Source organism: Sminthopsis crassicaudata, chromosome 3 (assembly GCF_048593235.1).
Source record: "Sminthopsis crassicaudata isolate SCR6 chromosome 3, ASM4859323v1, whole genome shotgun sequence".
In the NCBI taxonomy this organism is placed as follows: Eukaryota; Metazoa; Chordata; class Mammalia; order Dasyuromorphia; family Dasyuridae; genus Sminthopsis; species Sminthopsis crassicaudata.
In genome coordinates, this window is record NC_133619.1 from 327,913,468 (window position 1) to 327,933,282 (window position 19,815).

The following is a 19,815-nucleotide window of genomic DNA, read 5'->3' on the forward strand; positions in this document are numbered from 1 at the left end:
TGTAATTACAATGTACAACATTACATAAATCCATTAGATAATGTATTTATATATGCATGTACATATATAAATATTTAATTTATATTTAAATTTAAACATATTTAATAAATAGATAAATATAAATAGATAATATATATACATAGATACATTAGATAATATATAAATACATAAAAACAAGTGGTTTTCAAAGGTAGGCATCTCTAAATTATGATCATGGGCATATTTTTTTTCTGATTCTTTGGAAATAAATCATCCCTTTATAGGATATAAAATTAGACCACTGATCTGATGAGAATAGGGAAATCTTATCTGAGAAAATCCCCTCTGCCATACAGGTTGCTATCTTTTTCACACCTTTTACTCACAGGGAATTGTTTAGAGCACTGAGAGATTAAGAATTTTGACCAGAAGGAATTACTTGGTGTCAGAAGTGCTACATGGTCATTCTGATTCTGAGGAAGGAAACAAACATTTATTAAGAACTCATGATGTTCAAGGACTGTGTTAAGTATTTTATGAATATCATCTCCTTCGAGACTCGTGACAACCTTGGATGGTTGACGTTATAATAATCACCATTTTATAGTTGAGAAACCTAAAACAAACAGAATAGGTGACTTGCTCAGGGTCATACAGCTTATAAGTGTCTGAGGCCAAATTTGAACTTGTCTGTTCCTGACTATGGGCTTAACACTTTTCCCCTTGTGCCACCTTGCTGCCCCTATCTCTATCCATCATTCCATAGTGCCTCTTAGTGTATTATTATTCCTATTTTACAGATAGGGAAACTGAAGCTTAGAAAAAACTGAGCTTTCCTTTCTAAGACATTCATTGAATTTGCTATATTCGGTGTTTGAAAGATGCAGACATATTAGAATAAGAAGCAAACTGGATGAGTTGCCCAGACTGACCTTGGCCCAATTCAGTTATCCCTTCCACATTGAAACTTTCCTTATCACAGTTTTGAGAATTACAGGTTAGTGTAAGAAATTAAAGGGGAATTTTTTGGGGATTTTTGTGGAGCTGCAGACAACATTTAAAAGCAAGCATATGACACAGATTCAATAACCAAATACTTACCTCAAGTCTTACAATAAGATGCTATACCATAAAAGAAAAAAAAAAATTCAGATTTATTTTCTGATACAAAGGGAGGGCCAAATTTTTTTTTACAAGATGTTGTAGTTGGGGGAGGGGGTAGAGTCAGGCCTCTAATCCCCTTCATGTGGAAAGGATAATTGTACAATTACCCCAGGCAGGTTCTTCTCATTTATTTTAAAGTCAACTGTCTTCACAGAACAAAAATGTGCATTTTGTTGCAGTGCCTGGGTCCTGAGGTTGCTGTCTGTGCCCAGGGGCCATCTAGCTGTTTGCTCTTACAGCTGCTTTCCTGCCAGTCACTGATAGAGCTGGGGGCAGCAGCTTGTGTGTTCCTAGACCCCCTTCCTCTGGGTTTTTAAACATGAGGAGTTCATTACTTGATCTCACTGCTCTTTCTTGCTCTCTTTCAATTACCTTTAACTTTTTTTTTTTTTTTAATAAGGCACTTATATGCTAGTTATTGGAGAACACAGGAAATAGTTTTCAAGAAAGAAAATAATTTTAAAGGTCACCTCATTGTTATCAACAAGGGAATTGAGGCTCACAAAGGCTGGTTTCTACTTGCGCAAGAGCCAAGATTTGAATTTGAAGATCTTTTGCCTCCAATCCCAGCCTTGCTACCACTGAATTAATAAACTCAAATCCTGCCCTCATTGAGTTTACAATTTAGTGGATGCTACACATATGAGACCTAACTTATTTAAAAGCACAAAATACAGTAACTGGAACAGCATCGCATAGGTTTTTTTCCTCAGAAAAGCACCCCTACAGATAAGCTACACTAATTACTATTGCTCAAGAAAACAAGCCTGTTTTCCCTGCTAACAAGAAGGCAGCAAAAGATCTTTCATGGGGCAGAGAAGAGGCAGCAGGCTGTGAGAAACCACAGCGGCCTTTCCAAGTGACAATGATTAATCCCTGCATCTGCACAGTCAAATAGAAACAAAGGTCACTGTGCATAGATTAGCATCATTATGGAAATTCCCTTCCCCCCACCAGACACATTGTGCTAACACCTTTTCCCTCACACAATAATGGCAAAGTACTGAAAGGATGTCTTGGACTGGGAAAATTGTGCCATAGGGATCATGTTGATAAAATAACTTCCATTATGAAGGCTCTAAGCTTTGTAAAACACCTTGTGGTCATTATCTCTTTTGATTTTCACATCTTTCTGAGATCTAGATAATGCTCCCACTTCATAGATGACAAAACTGAGGTCCAAAGAGGGAAGAGATTTGCCTAAGATCCCATCACTAGTAAATATCACTCAGGTAGAAGCTAAGCTTTTGGACTATAAGTCCAGTGCTTTTTCCATATCACCACTACAACACAGGATCAGGAACTGGTTAATATTAAGTTATTCTAATCTTAGAATATTGTAATAATATTATTATATTCTATACTAATATAGAATATGACAATAACATCATCATAATATTATATTAAATTAAATATTATATTTAATAATATTGAAGGGGAAGTAAAACTGTGTTCCCTTTAAAATTATCATTCTGAAACTATGTTCCCTTTGAAGAAGAAATCAGGCTCTCCAAGCTCCAAAGAGTCTAGAGAGAGAGGGCCCATCCTCCCAGGATGAGAGAAGCAGCACTATTCAAGGGCAAATCAACTCCCATTGATCTTTTGAAAAAGTTACATCCTTATTCAGGAAATTCTAAAATCTCATTCAATTGAGAAATCCTGGTCTGATCAGCTCAGGCTGCCCCAGCTCAGCCCTGCCCCTTCTGAGAGCCACACATAAAATAGATTTCCTTTTACTCATTTCTTTGCAGGAGATCCAAAGCAGCTTGCTCTGCTTCTAGGACCCTGCCCACTGAGAAGGCATTCTCTTCTCAGTGCCAGCCTCCATTTCCCTAATAGGATTTTGCCACTATAGAAATCAGTCTCTTAGCAAAACTGGCTTCCTATCCAACAATAAACTTCCATTTTTGCCAATTAATATTTTGGGTTTGTGAGTTCCTTCACAAAGAACCTGCACTGACCAAAAGGAGATTTTAACAACTCTCTGACTACTACTAACCTCATCAATATTATAATATGATAATCATATATTATAATAATATTAGATTGTGGTCTAACCTTATTAATACCCAAGTTAAAGGCAATTTTAGTAGTAAGTTATGTTTACAAAAATAATCTATAATAGATTATTACAAATAGTCTAAATATTTGTAAAACTATTTACAAAAATATTATGAAAATATTTTGACCAATATAGATACCTGTTTGGAAGTAACTAGAAATTTTTATGTGAGTAGAAATATCTGAATGATTGGGTTTTCATCCATATATTTAGTTCTTCTATATGTACTTCTGGCTTCCATTCCTGACCCAACTCTGACTCTAGTAACTTCAACTAATGAATTTTTTTTCCTATTTTCCTTTCTAATTTTCACTGAATATTTATTTGTTACCTGTTCTGCGTAAGGAAGGTATTATACTGGATGCTAAAGATACCAACATGAAAGTTAGAAATATTCCCTGTCCTCAAAGAGCTGGTAAGGGGAGATAAGACATAATAATTATAATAGCAATTAGAGCATTATAAGTGTATAGAAAAAGTTTAAATAAAATTCTGTGAGAGTCAAGGAGGGAAGAATCAATATTTCTAGCAGAACAAATACTCCATGTAGGAATACTCCATGGGAGAGGACGAATCTGTGTTGAAAAATATTAAAATGGAAATATTTCAATAGGAGAAAAGAGAGGCCTTTATAGGTTTAGCAGCACCATGCCATGCTTCCTACAAACAGATGCTATACTTAGATGTTGGATAGTCAGAAAGAAATTTCTCAGTGTCCTCCTCTTCCTCAGTCCCTATAGAATATTGATCTAATCTTGAAGTGAAAGGGATTTAGAGGAATAAGAACTAAGAGGAGCAAGAGCAGTCAAGTACATTGGATAAAGTGAGCAAAGGCTTGGAGGCAAATGAGAGCACAATAAAGCCAGGGACTGTCAAGCAGTGGATTATAAAGTAATAAGGTAAATTATGTAAATTAAAGGGGATAAAGTAAGAAAGCCTAGAAAAGAGATTATGGAGGATGTTAAATTCCAGAATAAGAAGACAATGGAGAATCAGTAAGGGTTTTTGAGCAAAAAAGTGACTTGCTCAGTGCTCTGTACTAAGAAAATTATCCTGGCAGGCTCATAATAGAGCCAGAGCAGGAAAAGATTAAAGGAAAACAGAATGGGTAGGACTATTATTCCAATAGTCCAATACATGGAAATAGGCAAAATAGAATGAAAAATTTGGCAAAAGTTAAATTCTCTCAAACTGAAATGGACTGTTCTATCAAATAGTGAGCTTCCAATACTGGAGTCTTCACATAAAAAGTCAGCACTTGGCAGATATATTGTAAAAGGGATCATTTATGCTTTAGTTGAGAGTTAGATTGGATGACTTCTGACGTCCCTAACAGTTCTGAGACTGAATAAGATTTCAGGTGAAAAGTAATGAAGAGCTAGACTAGGCTTGTGGGAGTACAAAGAAAGAGGCTGCTGCAAGAGCTATTTTGGAGAAAAAATTGGTGATTCATTAAATATTAGGGAGTTAGGGAGAAACAGGAATCAAAGATGACTTCAAGACTGAGAGGATGGTGTTGCATTTAGAGAAACGGAAATAATAGGAAAAGGGGCAGGTTTGGAAGTGAAGAAAAGTCTGGTGGTGAATATGTTGGGTCTGAGGTGGTAAACTGAAGAGCATCCAGATGGACTCATCCAGCAGACAGATGGAAATGTGCTCTAGTTGTATGCATGGGGGTGGGGAATAGGCAAATGTCTTTCTGCTCTCTTCTCATATTCCCTCCCAGAGTCAACTGCATCTTGACTCCCTGGAGAGAAATATTCTGCCTCCTCTAGGGTCTGTTGCCTCTGTCTCACTGACAGCTCTGGGACTCGCCTCCATGGATCAAAGAGTCATACTAAAGATTTGAAGGAGACTACTGTCACATTAGGCAAGCCAACTTCTACTTTCTAAAAGTTTTTTTTTAAAAATTATAAATACCACAAATCAACAAATATGAATATTTCAGAGGTTAAGAGAATTGTGTATGATTGTGAACTCCTATTAGGGATAGGTTTCTTTTTTTTTAGGTATGTAGTAAATTTAACAGAATATTAGCAATTTTTTCTGTGTCTGCTTCCAAACTTCCTTCTTTTCTGTGCATTTTTTAATTGATGCTCTTTTGTTTTTCTTTTTTGGCATCACTATCAATACCTGTCAACTCCTTTTTCAAAATAGAAACCCTATCTAGTAATGAGTATAGTTAAGCAAAACAAGTTAACACACTGGCTGTGTTTTAAAACATACATTTCATTCTGCTCCCCTAGCCTATCACCTTTCTGCCAAGATGTAAGAATTTTTTATCATCAGTCTTGTGAAGTCATGATTGGTTATTGCACTGCTCACAGGTCTTCAGTCTTTCACTATGCTTTCCTTTACATTATTGTAGTCATTGCATAAATTATTCTGCTCACTTGACTCTTATCAATTCACATGAGTCTTCCCAGGTTTCTCTGAATCTGTTATGCTCATCATTTATCATCAGCTATTCCCCAGTGATTGGCACTTGCTTTATTTCTAATTCTTTGCTACAACTTTCTATATATCCATATATCTATCTATTTCTATGCATGTATACTTGTATTAATTTATAAGCACACATGTGTATGTGGGTGGATATATACACATGTATGTGTGTGTATATATATATATATATATATGAGGAGATATATACACCTATATTCTTATATACTCTATACAAATATACTAGGTATGTGGATAGATATATGTGCATATATACATGTATATGTGCAGTATTCTATATATCTACAGACACACACATACATATATTTGGTTATATATGGGATCCTTTCGTACTTTGGATCATATGCCTACTAAGGGTAACTCTATGTCAAAGGACATATACCATTTAATGATTCTGGAAGTATGATTTACAGAATGAATAAACCAATCTATAGTTCCACCAATAAATCATCAGTGTGCCTGACTTCCTATAACTCCTCCATTTTCCTCTGGTCATCTTTGTCAGCCTGATGGATATAAAGTGAAGTTCAGAATTATTTTCTTTATCCTTTTTTCTTATTAGTAAGTTTGAACATCATTTCATATTGTTATTGTTAGCTTGGATTTCTTCTTTTGAAAACTACTTGTTCATGTCCTTTGACTATTTAATCTATTAGAGAATGGCTCTTGTCAGACAGTCAATAAAGATTTATTAATTACTTATTATGTGCCAAGTACCATGTTAAGCTTTGAGGATACAAAGAAAGATAAAAGTCTTTACTCTGGAGAAATTCACAACATAATGGGAAGGTAACATGCAAATACTATGTGCAAAGAAGCTATATAAATTGTAAGTAAATAAGAGAAGAAAGGCATTAAAATTAAGAGAGATTGGGAAAGGCTTCTTGTAAAAGGTGGTATTTTTTTTAGGACTTGAAGGGAAAAGGAAGGAGAATATTCCAGACTTGAGGGACAGCCAGTGAAAAATGCTTAGTTAGGAATGTTGTGTTTGAGGAACAGCAAGAAGGTCAGTGTCACTGGGTCGAAGATCATTTCTAATTGTGAGGTGTACAAAGATTGAAAAGAGAGTAGAAAGGTGGAAAAGAGAAGGGAAGGTTAGGAAGGGTTTTGGATTCCAGAGGATCCTGATCCTGGAGATGATTGGGAGATAGAAGAATTTATGAGGAATGGGACAGAGAAGGTGGTGACATGGTCAGAAGATAACACTGTCAGTTTTATTTATTTTAATCTATAAATAAGTTAAGTCAGAGGTCACAAGTATCCTGTAATTGTAAGAAAAAGCCCTGACCTGGGAGATAGCAGAGCTGAGTTCTAGTTCTGAATTTCCATTGATCAGCTATCATCTTACACAAGTCATTTGACTTTTGTGAACCTGTTTCTTGAGCTGTAAAATGAGAGGGTTGGGCTAGATGATCTTTTTCACATGCCTTTCATCTCTAAACTTATGATCCAAAGTCCTCTATTTCCCTGCACTTTAGTTTCCTTGTTTGCAAAATGAAGTATCTTTCACAATCTGTAACATCCCTTTTGTTTTTTATTTTTTTATTTTTTATTTATTTTTTATTCATTTTTCCAAATTATCCCCTCCCTCCCTCCACTCCCTCCCCCCATGGCAGGTAATCCCATACATTTTACATGTGTGTAACATCCCTTTTGGATATAATATTCTATGATTCTTCACCAGGGACAACTAAGCAACAATAAACCCCTTAGCCCCTTTCCACTTTCTAGAGTTGGTGGATGAGAGAGGGAATCAGCAGGCACGCATTAGCTCCTGCCCAGCTTCTCTGCAGTCCCTGCTAATCTCCATGTCTTTCACTTTCCCTGGGCTGTCAGGATTGGTCTTACAGCAGAATAGGCAGCAATACAAGGTACATGTGGAGATGGAGAGAAGCTTCCCTGCCCCCAGATCTTTTTCTTATCTTGGTATGGTACCTGAAAATCCACAATCCATTAGTGATTCATGCACTTGATCTTTTTAAAGCATACTCTTTTAAGATAAAAAATCTTTGGTTCAGCAAAGAATATATGCCCTTATCAGCTACTGACACATCAAAGTGAATTGGTGAGGTAGCAAAATACAGAGTAAAGAGCACTGTTCTTGGAGCCCAGGGACCAAGGTTCAAATTTCACCTCTGGTTCTTAATATCTAGCGATCTTAGGAAAGTTTCTCCACTCTCTCTAGGAATGGGATCAGAGATCTTTTAGGATCCCTCCCACTTCTAAATCTGGGTTCCCAGGCCTGATAAAATGTTCCTAAATAAATACAGGAACTTGAGGGATAGAAAAGTCTAGTTTGACTGAGGGAGAGGAAAGGGCTGGAAATGTGTCTCTGGATCCTGGGATACGGCCTACAGGGTAGACTGGTTGGGACTCTAACATGGGAGCAAAAGGTGGGTTTGTAAACTATAGAATAGTATACATGGAATTACTAGGTACACATGGGAATGATATCGGAGAGGATGGGGAGGAGCAGTGAAGGCAAAATAGGCTTATTTTTAATTTTACATAGGGATAATACTGTTATTAGGGACTATATAAGGCCATTTTAAAAGATGAGAGTTCCATTTCCCAAGAATTTTCAAAACCCCTTAATTATAATCATCAAAACAACCTGTTTACTTTATTTATATCACCATTTTACACATTTGATTCTAGAAGAGAGATAAGCAAATGACAGCTGCAATTCCTTTTTAGGTCAATAATTATAATGATGACAACAGCTATTCCATTCCCCCTTCCCTTGAGATCCATATTTTTCAAACAGGGGTTTCCAAAGAATTATTGAAAGGCTCCCAGAGATCCATGCTGGGTGCAGCTGGTTAACAATTCTGCCTCCTGCCAACCCCATGGTTATTACTTTCCTTTCCTTCTAGCAATCTTTCCCCCCTTTCCCCCCCCCCAACACTTTTCTTAGTCCCAACTTGATTCTCATCTTGAAGAAACCAGGCCTGGAATAATGATGAAGAAAAGAGCACATCTGTCCCTGCAATCAAGCACAACCTTTTCAAAATAAAAAAATTTAAAATGTGTTGTCTGCATTGGTTTATTTTTGTACCATATTGGACTTTGGGTATGTTGTCCATAACTTAATTCACAATTTTTTTTGGGGGGGGGACTGAAGTAAGTGGAGAGGTGTTTAGGGATTAGTGGTGGAAAGAGGGACTATGTTTTTTTAATCAAATTTCCCACAGTTCCTTGAGCACAGTAGGTGTTTGGCTCAGCAAGTATTCATTATTGATGATGATAGATGGCCTAGACTGTGGTGAGAGCCTGATCATTTCAGAAATGGGCAAAACAAAGGAAAGATGATCCCACCCCCTTTCCACAGCTGGGGGGAGGGTCTCTGGAAAGCAGCAGAGAACCAGCAGAGAGGTGTGATATTTAAAATGTCTGAGCATCATTATGCATGGGAAGAGGGAAATAATATGCACAGGTAGGGTCTCTGGAGGCATAAAGAACACAGACCTGCCGATGCCCTTCTTAGTGCATTAAATATCATAGTAGTGTATCTCTCAGCTCTGTGGAAGGTGGAGCAAAGGGAGGTTGGAATTCTGATTCATAATGGGAATGAATGACCAAAGATTGGGAAGCAGAGAAATAACAAGGAACATGGGCAAGACTCAGGTGGCAGCTGTGGTATGTAGGAAAAAGTACTGGATTTGGAGGACATGGGTTCAAATCCAAGCTCCTGCCATTTCCCATCTGTTGTGACTTTGGTCAAAATGCCTGGATCTCAGTTTCTTCTACTAACTGGACTATATAAGCTCTAGTTTCTTTCTAGTTCTAAATACTATGCTTTTCTATGATGAAGATCTCTCAGGGATAAGGATGAGGTGGCTCTCAGTCTCTCTCTGCTCCCTGTAACTTGTGCCAACTTACTGCCATTTCTCCATAAGTATGCAGTTACTTTGGCAAGAGTTAAAGACTATGCCATATCTCTTATCATCTCTTCATGATGAGATACAGCCAATATGTCTCTCATACATATTGAATTACAGATTCTTCAAATTAGAAGGGGCTACAGAGGCTAATTCTAGTAGGACCCTTGGAGCCACAAAATTGTCCAGTACAGGTCATCTTGCCTGTTTCCTGAATCCTTCATGTTCTGTAGGTACCAAAGACCATTTCTCCATCTGTTTTCCAGGGAAAGTAGGATTCTCTGGTGTCTTGGAGATAGTGCCATCTGGTGTTAAGATGTAACCTTGCACATTGATTATTTTGCAGGCTGAGATAGTCCCCATCCTTTGTAAACTAAAGGGTGTGGTCTGACCTTGATGGTGGAGTTAATGGAGAACAATCACCACTATAACAACAGCCCTTTTACTAAGGAATTATCAGTATCCTAACAATGAAGTTTGGAGAGACATAAAATGTAAGTCTATTGAGAGTAGGGATTGTTTCATTCTATATATTTGGAAGCCCAATAAATAATAAACAGGGCCTGGAATATAGTAGGTGGTTAATATATGCTTGTTGATTGATATTTAAATGAGACAAGGAATGCTGCTACTTACTTTCTGAATACCAGGTGACTGGAATGCCAGAATAAGCTCAGGCACTTGAAAGCCACTTTGCACTGGGAAGAAGTATTCATGAGACACTGAGCAGTCCCTAAATGATGAACTTCAAGACCACCTGAGGAACCCTTCCTATTAGCAACTGCTGAGTTGTTGTTTGACCTGTTTATCCAGGTAAATGGTAAACTGCAATATCAGACAAAAGACTAGAGATGAAATCCAAGGACAAATAACCAAGTCATGAGAACATGACACCGAGCTTATCTAATTTAGGTAGGCCATCCCAGTGCTAGAAGATCAGGACAAGCCACTACCTGAATTTTATTTGTCATTTATGTTTGCATAATTGATATGTTTGTATTTGTTGATAATTGCTAAATTCTTAAGTTAATATATATTTTAAAAATGAGATACAAAGGATTCTTAGGTAAAACTTGAAAAAGAGATATCATTAGAAAAGATTTTTGATACTGCGTCTGTATCCCAAGGAAATCATACAGGAGAGAAAAGGACCCATATGTGCAAAAATGTTTGTAGCAGCATTTTTTGTAGTATCAAGAAACTGGAAACTGAGTGGATGCCCATCAGTTGGAGAATGGCTGAACAAGTGGTGGTTTATGAAGGTAATGGAATATTATTGTTCTATAGAAATGAGGAACAAGCTGAATTTAGAAAGATTTATAGGAACTGATACTAAGTGAAACAAGCAGAACCAGGAATACATTGTACACAATAACATCAAAAATGTCTGATGATTAACTATGAAAAATTTAGTTCTCAGTAATTCAGTGATACAAAGCAATCCCAATAGACTTTGGACAGAAAATGCCATCTGCATCCAGAAAAATAACTAAGAAGATTGAATGCAAATCAACCCATATTATGTTCATTTCTTTTCTTTTCTTTTTTAACTCTCTCCCATGGTTTTTCTCTTTTGCTCTGATTTTTCTCTCCCAACGTGATTCATAAAGTGCTGTGTATTAAAAAAAATAAATAAATTTACTGGAAAAAAAGTAAAAGATTTTGAATTCCAACCTCTACTTATAGGGGAATGTATCATATAAAGAAGAGTATGGCAAAGCTTGGATTGTTGTAGTTCCAGGGAGTAGGAAGGCAATAAGGAGAGAGAGGAATCTGGAACAATTTTCCTTAGGCAATTCAACAGCTTGATTAAAAAAGACCTCCTTTGGGAGAAAAAAGGTTAAAAATGTATTGAAACTGGGAGAAGCTACAAGTCTAGGCTCAATCCCAGTATTCTACCCTTAGGATGATACATATGACCCAAACTTCAGACAGATCAAGCCAAGTCAACAAGAATTTATTAAGTGCCTTCTCTGTGCTAGGCACTGTTCTAAGCTCACAGTGTAATAGGGGAGATTAAAGGCAAATAACTATGTTCAAACAAGAAATATATAGGATAAATTATAAATATTTGCAGAGAGAAGATGCTAGCATTAAGAAAAATCAGGAAAAACATCTTACAGAAGGTGAGATTTTATAAACTTAAATCTTAAAAAAATCATTCATAGGAGCTCAATGAATATATTGAATATTTGTAATCTTTTAGCAGAAAACAACATTTATAGAATGTTACAGCATGTATAGAATGAAGGTAAATAAATGAGGTGAATTTCCTCTTCAAGGTCAACGATACAGATTTGGCCCCTGCTCTTCTCCAAGAAGATGATAGGCATTGGGTAGGAAAGGCTGAGGGTAGGGATTGACGAAAGTATCAGTAAAAGAACATATAGCTATGTAGCTGAGTTTGGGGAAAAAACTCCATCATTCTCTGGAACTATTTAAAAAGTTTTAAAACATATTCTTAACACTAGAATTAAGGCATAGTAAGAGAAACTAGCACTGGATGGAGTGATTATTTAGGCAAGGACAACAGACAATGTGTAGAAGATGTGTCAGTGAATGAGATAGAAATAAAAAGCGTTGGGATCTTCAGAAATAGGTATCTATTAAAATTGGGTTCTCCAGTCTTTGAAGGTATCTGAAGATCCAGCAAATGCAGCAAGGAATTGGGCTATACTCTGGGTCCTAGTCCTCCAAACTCCCATGAAATGATATTTGTGCTAGAGATGCATAGTTCTATATTGTCATCTAATCTATGTTATTATCTAGGTACTGCATTGAAACATATGTAGGCGTTTTGCATGACTGAACATGTATAATCTATATCAAATTACACATTGTCTTCAGGAGAGGAGAGGTGAGAGAAAGAGAAAAATTGGAACTCAAAATTTTAAAAAAGAATGCTAAACATTATCTTTACATATAAGTAGAGGAAATAATTTTTTAAAAGTATATAGAAAGGGCAAATTTCTACATTCTCTATAGTTTCATAATGGTTAAAGAAAAAAATCTAAGAAAGGTAGTAAGGAAACATGGAGAACAGAATGTGAGTGAGAGTATTAAGTAAAGAAATAGTGGGTTCCTTATTGAAGTAGTTGGTGAAGTTGTGGATTGGTCCAACCATTCTGTAGAATAATTTGGGACTATGCTCAAAAATTGATTCAGCACTTCCCGTACTAGTTCTTTCTCCCAAAGAAAGAGGAAAAGGACCTATTTGTACACAAATATTCACAGCAGCTCTTATTGTGGTGACAAAGAACTGGAAATAGAGAGGATGCTCATCAACTGGGGAATGGCTGAACAGGTGGTATATGATTGTGATGAAATACTATTGTGCTATAAGAAATGACATGGGATATGGTTTTAGAAAAATCTGGGAAGACTTAAATGAACTGATGAAAAGTGAAGCGAGCAGAACCAGGAGAACACTGTACATAGTAACAGTAATATTGTAATGATGATCAACTGTGAAAGACTTAGCACCTCTAATCAGTACTATGATCTAAGACATTTCTGAAGGACTAATGATGAAAAGTGCTGTCCACCTTCAGAGAGAGAACCAATGAACTCTGAGTGCAAATTGAAGTGCTATTTCCCTACTTTATACTTTTTTCTTTTCTTTTGCAAAGTACTTAATGTGGAAATGTGTTTTGCATGATTCATCTGTATAACTGATATCATTTTGTTTGTCTTTTTGATGGAGGATATGGGAAGGCTGAAAGGAGGGAGAAAATTTGGAACTCAAATATGTTTTAAAAGTATATATATATATGGCATATATACATATATACCCATATATAAAATTTACCCAAAAAAAAGGAAAGAAATAGTATCCCCCTAATGCTTTCGACAAGAGGTGAATGACCTTCAGAATGTAGTTCTGAAACAGCTAAGTAGCACAATGGTTTGAGCATAGGACTTAGCATCAAGAAGACCCAAGTTCAAATTCTACCTTAGATCCTTATTAGTAATTTGACCCTGGGCAAGTCACAATCTTTCTGTGCCTCAGATTTGTAAATGTAAAATGTAAAATGTATGTATGTAAAATGGGGATAATAAAAGCATTTACCTCTCAGGTAAACACAATAACTTTCAGAGTTATTGTAGGAATCAAATGAAATAATGTCTGTAAAATATTTTGTAAACCATAAAGTGATATATAAGGCTGGCCTATTACTATCATTATTACTTGAAGAGATAGTTTCCTAAATGTTTATGTAGAATGTTCTGGTCAACTTAAACTTTGGAAAATTGGTTTTTGTTTATTTACCACTGTAGGTGTTTGAAGAACTAGAGGATGAATATTTTAAAATATTAAATTATTGAGTTTCAACAGAAATGGAGAAATGAAGCTTTAGAAATAGAATCAACTTTTCTAATCTACTAATTTATTCCTTATTAAAAATTTTAAATCATGCTAACCATATTCTAGTCTTTTATATGACAAAATTGTACATTAAAAATGAAAAAAAAACTTGTGTATTGGCTTTTTACTAAATCTGGCACATTTTTATAAATAAAATTTAGAAAATTATATTTTAAAAATAAAACTCTAACATAGCATGATCTCTTTATAAGAAGTCACAGAAGGTGCATGTTCCCAATACCTTTTAGAGCAGAATAATTAAGGATAAAAAGTTGACTTGGAAACATTGATTCTGCTCTTTCCCCTAAAGAGAGGGAGTAGGGGTGGAAGGTGTGAATTACTTCATAACACAATCAAATGAAATGATGGTTGATGAGTAAGTTTCAGAAGCAGGTATGGTAGGGAGAAAATGGAATTGTCTACAATCTAGTAATCTAGGGATTATGTCAACATGAATTAAACCCCTCTATTTATCAATTTGTAAGGTGGGACTCAACACTGAGATCCCAGAGAAGGGATGTTCCTGTTCCCTTGAGTTGGGAAGATATATTAGAGATTTTTAAACTAGTTTTAAAAAATAATCAACAGAGGGGCAGCTAGATGGTGCAATGAATAAAGTGTTGGTCCTGGAGTCAGGAAGAACTGAGTTCAAATGTGACTTTAGACATATGACCCTGGGCATATCACTCCAATTGCCTTGCCAATCCCCCTTCAAAGTCAATATTAGCTGTTTGCAAGAAAGTAAGTATGGTACATTGGAAAGGCTGCTAGAATCAAATAACATTTTAGGTCTGCCTCTTATTAATATGGCAATGGGCAAATAAATGACTGTTTCTTTGTAAAACAATAAAATGGAGAGCAGATGAACTTTAGGATTCATTGAATTTTAGAGCTAGAAAAATACGAGTTTGATTATGCATACCACTGATTTTCTATTTAATAATGGACTTCACTGACTTCATTATTCTAACCACAGTTTTCATTTTAAGGTAATAAGATAAACTTTTACAATTAATGGCTTTAAGCACTCTCAAATGTACCCTTGTATTTTAAGACTCATTCTTGCAGCATTGCTAAAGATTGCTCAATTATTGGTCCTTGTCTAGTTATGATATTGACAAAAATCAGGTAAGATATAAAGCATCTTCAAGGCTCATCTTGTTCTGTAGTACTCTGCCTGTGTTTCCCCTTCATCATTTCCTTCTGCTTTTTTTTTTTTTTCTTTGCTTTGAAACAGCAGCCAGGACTGCCAGCAGAGGTTCCTTGGGGACTTGAAGAACATAAATTAGTTTCACAGTTGGAGACAGAATGCTTTCCTTTGGGAACACTTTTCACATAAAATAAACTGGGCTTTGTCCCGGGGAGGACAGACAAAGGGTTAATTTTTAAAAGCTGTCTGGCAATGGCTGGAGTGATTCATAGATAGCTTTTCTACCCCATTCCTTCCCACCCCCTCCCCCATACATATCCAGCTGCCTCAGCTCTCCTTCCTTCTTTTCTTTCTCCATCTTACTCCTACTTCCGGAATGGTTACTTTGGCACTGAATTGTGGCTCTCTGTCTTAGGCCTGAACAATATACTTCTACCCCGAGGGGCAACGCCAGAAATGACTGTGCAATAGCAACCTGGTCCAACAGCAAGAATTTAAAGTCCAAATGTGAAGCTTGAAAGGAAATCCTAAATGTAAATAGCACCTTTCAAATGGCAAATCATCTCTCTCTTCCCCACCTGCTCCCATTTCTCTTGTGAATACACTGACATGCACACAGGGACCTAAATGCTCAATGCATTTTTTTCCACCCTTCACTTTGAGTTAATGATGCCTGTAGAGCAAGAACCAAACGCTCACATAAATAAATCTCTCTTCTCCACCCTAAGAGTAAGAATATTAAGAGGGAGGGAGGGAGAGAAAAGAAATTACATGACAAACCCGGCAGTAAATTTCCGTTAATCCTTACTAACTAGCCGCCTGTAGTTCTGAGAACTGTTGATGACCTTTGTAATTTGATAAATGGAGACAGACCGGCAAGAGAAACTTGCATACCTGTTGTTCCTACATCGGATTGTGAAGATGAGAAAGAAGAGTGCCAGAAGAAGTCCGGCGCTGAGAGAAGTCCATACGAGGCCCAAGAGCACAGAGGACAACGAAGAGCTGGGCTCTGTGCCGAGGTCGGAAGAGGTCTGAGGGAGGGAATGAGGGAGAGCAGTTAGGAACAGAGGGTCTTCCACAGAGGGAACGCAAGCTGACTCCTCCAGACTTGGGAGGTGCATGTCACTGAGGCAGAGCCAGGGACAGGACACAGAGCATCACTCTCCTGGGCCAAAGATTGTGAAGCGCTATCAGAGAGGTGGGGTGGGGCAGTGAGGAGGAACTGGCCTTGAGCCTCGGCTCAGAGCTAGCCATTGACACACGCTGGCTACATGAATCTGGGCAATACATGAATCTTGGATCCAACCTACACAAAGCAGAGGGACTTTCCCCCTCTCAGAGTTTCCTCTGAAATCAGCTGTTTGGTTCTTATCTCCTCTCAGAATAACAAAGTACTTCTCATAGTGAAGTCATGTGGTAGTAGTAGTAGTAGTAGTAGTAGTAGTAGTAGTAGTAGTAGTAATAGTTGTGTAGTAGGGGTAGTAATAGTAGTAGTAGTAGTAGTAGTAATTTTGGTAGTAGGAGCAATAGTAGTAGCAGTAGTAGTACTAATAGTTGTGGTAGTAGTAATAGTAATTTTGGTAGTAGTAGCAATAGTAGTAGTAGTAATAGTTGTGGTATTAGTATTAGTAATAGTTGTGGTAGTAGGAATAGTAATAGTTGGGGTTGTAGTAGTAATAGTTGTGTTATTGGGGTGGTAGTAGTAGTAGTAGTAGTTGTGGTAGTAAGAGTAGTAATAGTAGTGGTAATTTTGGTAGTAGTAGCAATAATAATAGTAGTAGTAATAGTCGGGGTAGTAGTAGTAGCAGTAGTAATAGTTGTAGTATTAGAGGTAGAATAGTAGTAGAAGTAGTAGTAATAGTTGTGGTAGTAGTAATAGTTGTGGTAGTAGTATTAGTAATAGTTTGGTAGTAGGGGTAGTAATAGTAGTAGCAATAGTAGTAGTAGTAGTAGTAGTAGTAGTAGTGGTAGTTGTGATAGTAAATAGTTGTAGTAGTTGTAATAGTAGTTGTGGTGGTGGTAGTAGTAGTAGTACTAAAGTAGTTATGGTAGTAGTAATAGTAGTAGTAGTGGTGGTGGTGGTAATAAATAATAATAGTATTAATAGTTGTGATAGTAGTAATAGTTGTGGAAGTAGGGACAGTAATTATAGTAGTAATAGTAATTTTGGTAATATTTGCAATAGTAGTAGTAGTTGTGATAGTTGTGATAGTAATAATAGTTGTGGTGGTGGTAGTAGTACTAGTAGTAGTAGTTGTTGTGGTAATAGTAATAATAGTAGTAGTAGTTGTGGTAATAGTAACCATTGTGGTAATAGTAATAGTGGTTGTTGTAGTGGTAGTAGTAGTAGTAGTAGTAGTAACAGCTAGTTTTCCCATAGCATGTTAAGGTTTGCAAAATACTTTACAAATTTGATCTTATTTTATCCTAAAATAACCTCAGGGAGTTGGGTAGATTAGGTGCTATAATTATCACCATTTTAAAGATGAAGAAAGTGAAGCTGAGAAATTAAGTGAGTTGCCCAAAGTCATATATTTAAGGACTTGGACCCAAATTTTGTCCTTACTCTATACCCCTCAAAAAGTGTTAGGACACTCTAGCTCATGTCCCTTGTCTGGCATGTCCTCTTGCCTCCCACCTGGCTCTTCAAATCTAAGCTGTTCTTATTTGGATTAATGAAAATCCTGGAGAAGAGATAATAAAGCATACCTCCTCTCTTGTGGAAGAGAAGTGTGTGCGCTCAAATTGTACATATATTGCACACTGGATTACTATATATAGGTTGCTTTTGCTTAATTTTTTCTTTGTCACAAGAAAAGGGTTAATATGGAGGGGATGGGAGGTAATTCTGATATATAAAGATAAAAGTCATCAATAAAATGCATTTTAAAAAAATCTTGGCCAGCTTCAATTCCATTCTTCTATGCAGTCTTTAATTACTCCAAGCTCTAATGATATTTCCTTTCTCTAAACTACAACTGTAGTTTCCTACTAACCAATCAGATTTCACAGGGTTACAAAAGACTGATTGAAAACTCAAGCTTTATCTGGACCAAGATCAAGTATAGGTCATTAATTTTGATGTTCAATGAACCCATGCTTCCATGATGCAATGGCAAATGTATGAAAGCTTTCCCTTCTACATACATATTCTATACATATTTTGCATGTACCTACATATGTATATATAGCATAAATATTTTACATATGTACATATGCAAATGTATGTATGTACACATATATGTATAAGTTTGCACATATGTATATGTATGCACACACATTTATAGTCTTTCCATTTGAATGTAAGCTTCTTGAGCACAAAGTCTAGTTTTCCTTTAGTTTTTGTATTTCAATCACTTGACCCATACTAAGTAATAAATGCTTATTAATTGATAATTTAAAATATAAATGCAAATGTATTGGGCTTTGACAGGGCTTTTAAAAATAAGGCACAGAATAGGGCTGAGGGAGGTGAATGTGAGGAGAAGGGAACAACAGGCAAAAAATGCTGAGCTTTTTCCTTTTGTTTTCTATTCTTCCTTTACTCTTTCTCTCATAATCCTTCTCTCAGCCCTCTTTTTGTCTCCTCTAACTGTTCATAGCATTCAATGAAATTATAGATAATATATAATGTTTACTTTGGGTGATATTTTTGAAATAAAATTTTATGTCCTTTATTTTTAATTAATGGGTGAGTTCAGTTCACCTCAAAAAATAAAATAAAACAACCAAATGGATTAGCTGTAAGTAGCTTTTTACTTGTGTGTGACCTTTGATTGATTTTTTTCCTAGAGACTCTGAATAGGAAAAAAAGTTCATTACCCTGATGTAAAAGCTTAAATAAATAGATCCTAAGAAAGAATGATCTTAACCTTGAATTTACACTGGATGGAGTAAGTGCCATGACTATCATTAAGCTGATTAGAGAATTCTGATTTTTAATCTTTAACAAAGAGAAGGGTCAAGGTGGATTTAAAACCCAATGACATCCTGTGATTGCTCTGCTAATGACGCTCATATGCACACATACACCCCCCAAAAAACACCCTCTCCCATCCAGCTCCCAGCTTCCAACTATCCACCTATTGCATTATTCTGTCTCCCATACAATATCCCACCATCTCCTCATCTTTTCCTACTCTTCTGGTTGTATACAGCTTGGTGGGTGTAATAGCCATCTAAGGAACAATGAAGGGGAAATCTATTATTGAAGTGTTTATGTTAGTAAGGCACCCCTGGCAACCTTGATCCTCATCCTTGCATACCTCAGGCAGTGACAGTTTTCTAAGATCCCCTCATCAGCCCTGCAAGTCCATGGTAGTCTCACTGCTATCAAAGTGTTTGAAGCTGTTGGCCCAGGCATAATACAATCCAATGGTGATTGTTCCATGCTACAAGGAAAATCCGTGAATCTTCTCTGAGCCTCATAAAGTGAGGGAAAAAAGACCTACAGGATTTCCTCTGCTCCATCCAGGGCACAGATCTGTATTTACAGCATGTGCTTGTGTGGATGCTATGTATATGTGTGTATACATACATACATACATACATATATCATATATGAGAACTAAAGTATACTGGATATGTGTCCATATGTGCCTCCATATACATTTGTATCACTATCCCTATGCCAATGTATTTTGGGCATATATAATTATGCATACATATTTGTATGTCCCTGTGTATTTCTATGTTTTATACTATCTGCTCAAATTTTTCTCCCCTGAATTGCATTTCGAGTATAAGAAGT

At 36.4% G+C, this 19,815-nt stretch overlaps 1 protein-coding gene across 2 annotated transcripts in view; it reads right to left on the minus strand.

Moving 5' to 3' along the window:
- The window catches only part of GPR156 (G protein-coupled receptor 156), a 109,564-nt gene that overhangs the window by 55,475 nt on the left and 34,274 nt on the right, over window positions 1-19,815 (minus strand). For both annotated transcript variants that reach the window (XM_074301334.1, XM_074301333.1), the window contains one exon: window positions 15,960-16,096. In XM_074301334.1, the coding sequence (XP_074157435.1) occupies window positions 15,960-16,096 (137 nt within the window). The remainder of the gene's footprint in view (window positions 1-15,959; window positions 16,097-19,815) is intronic.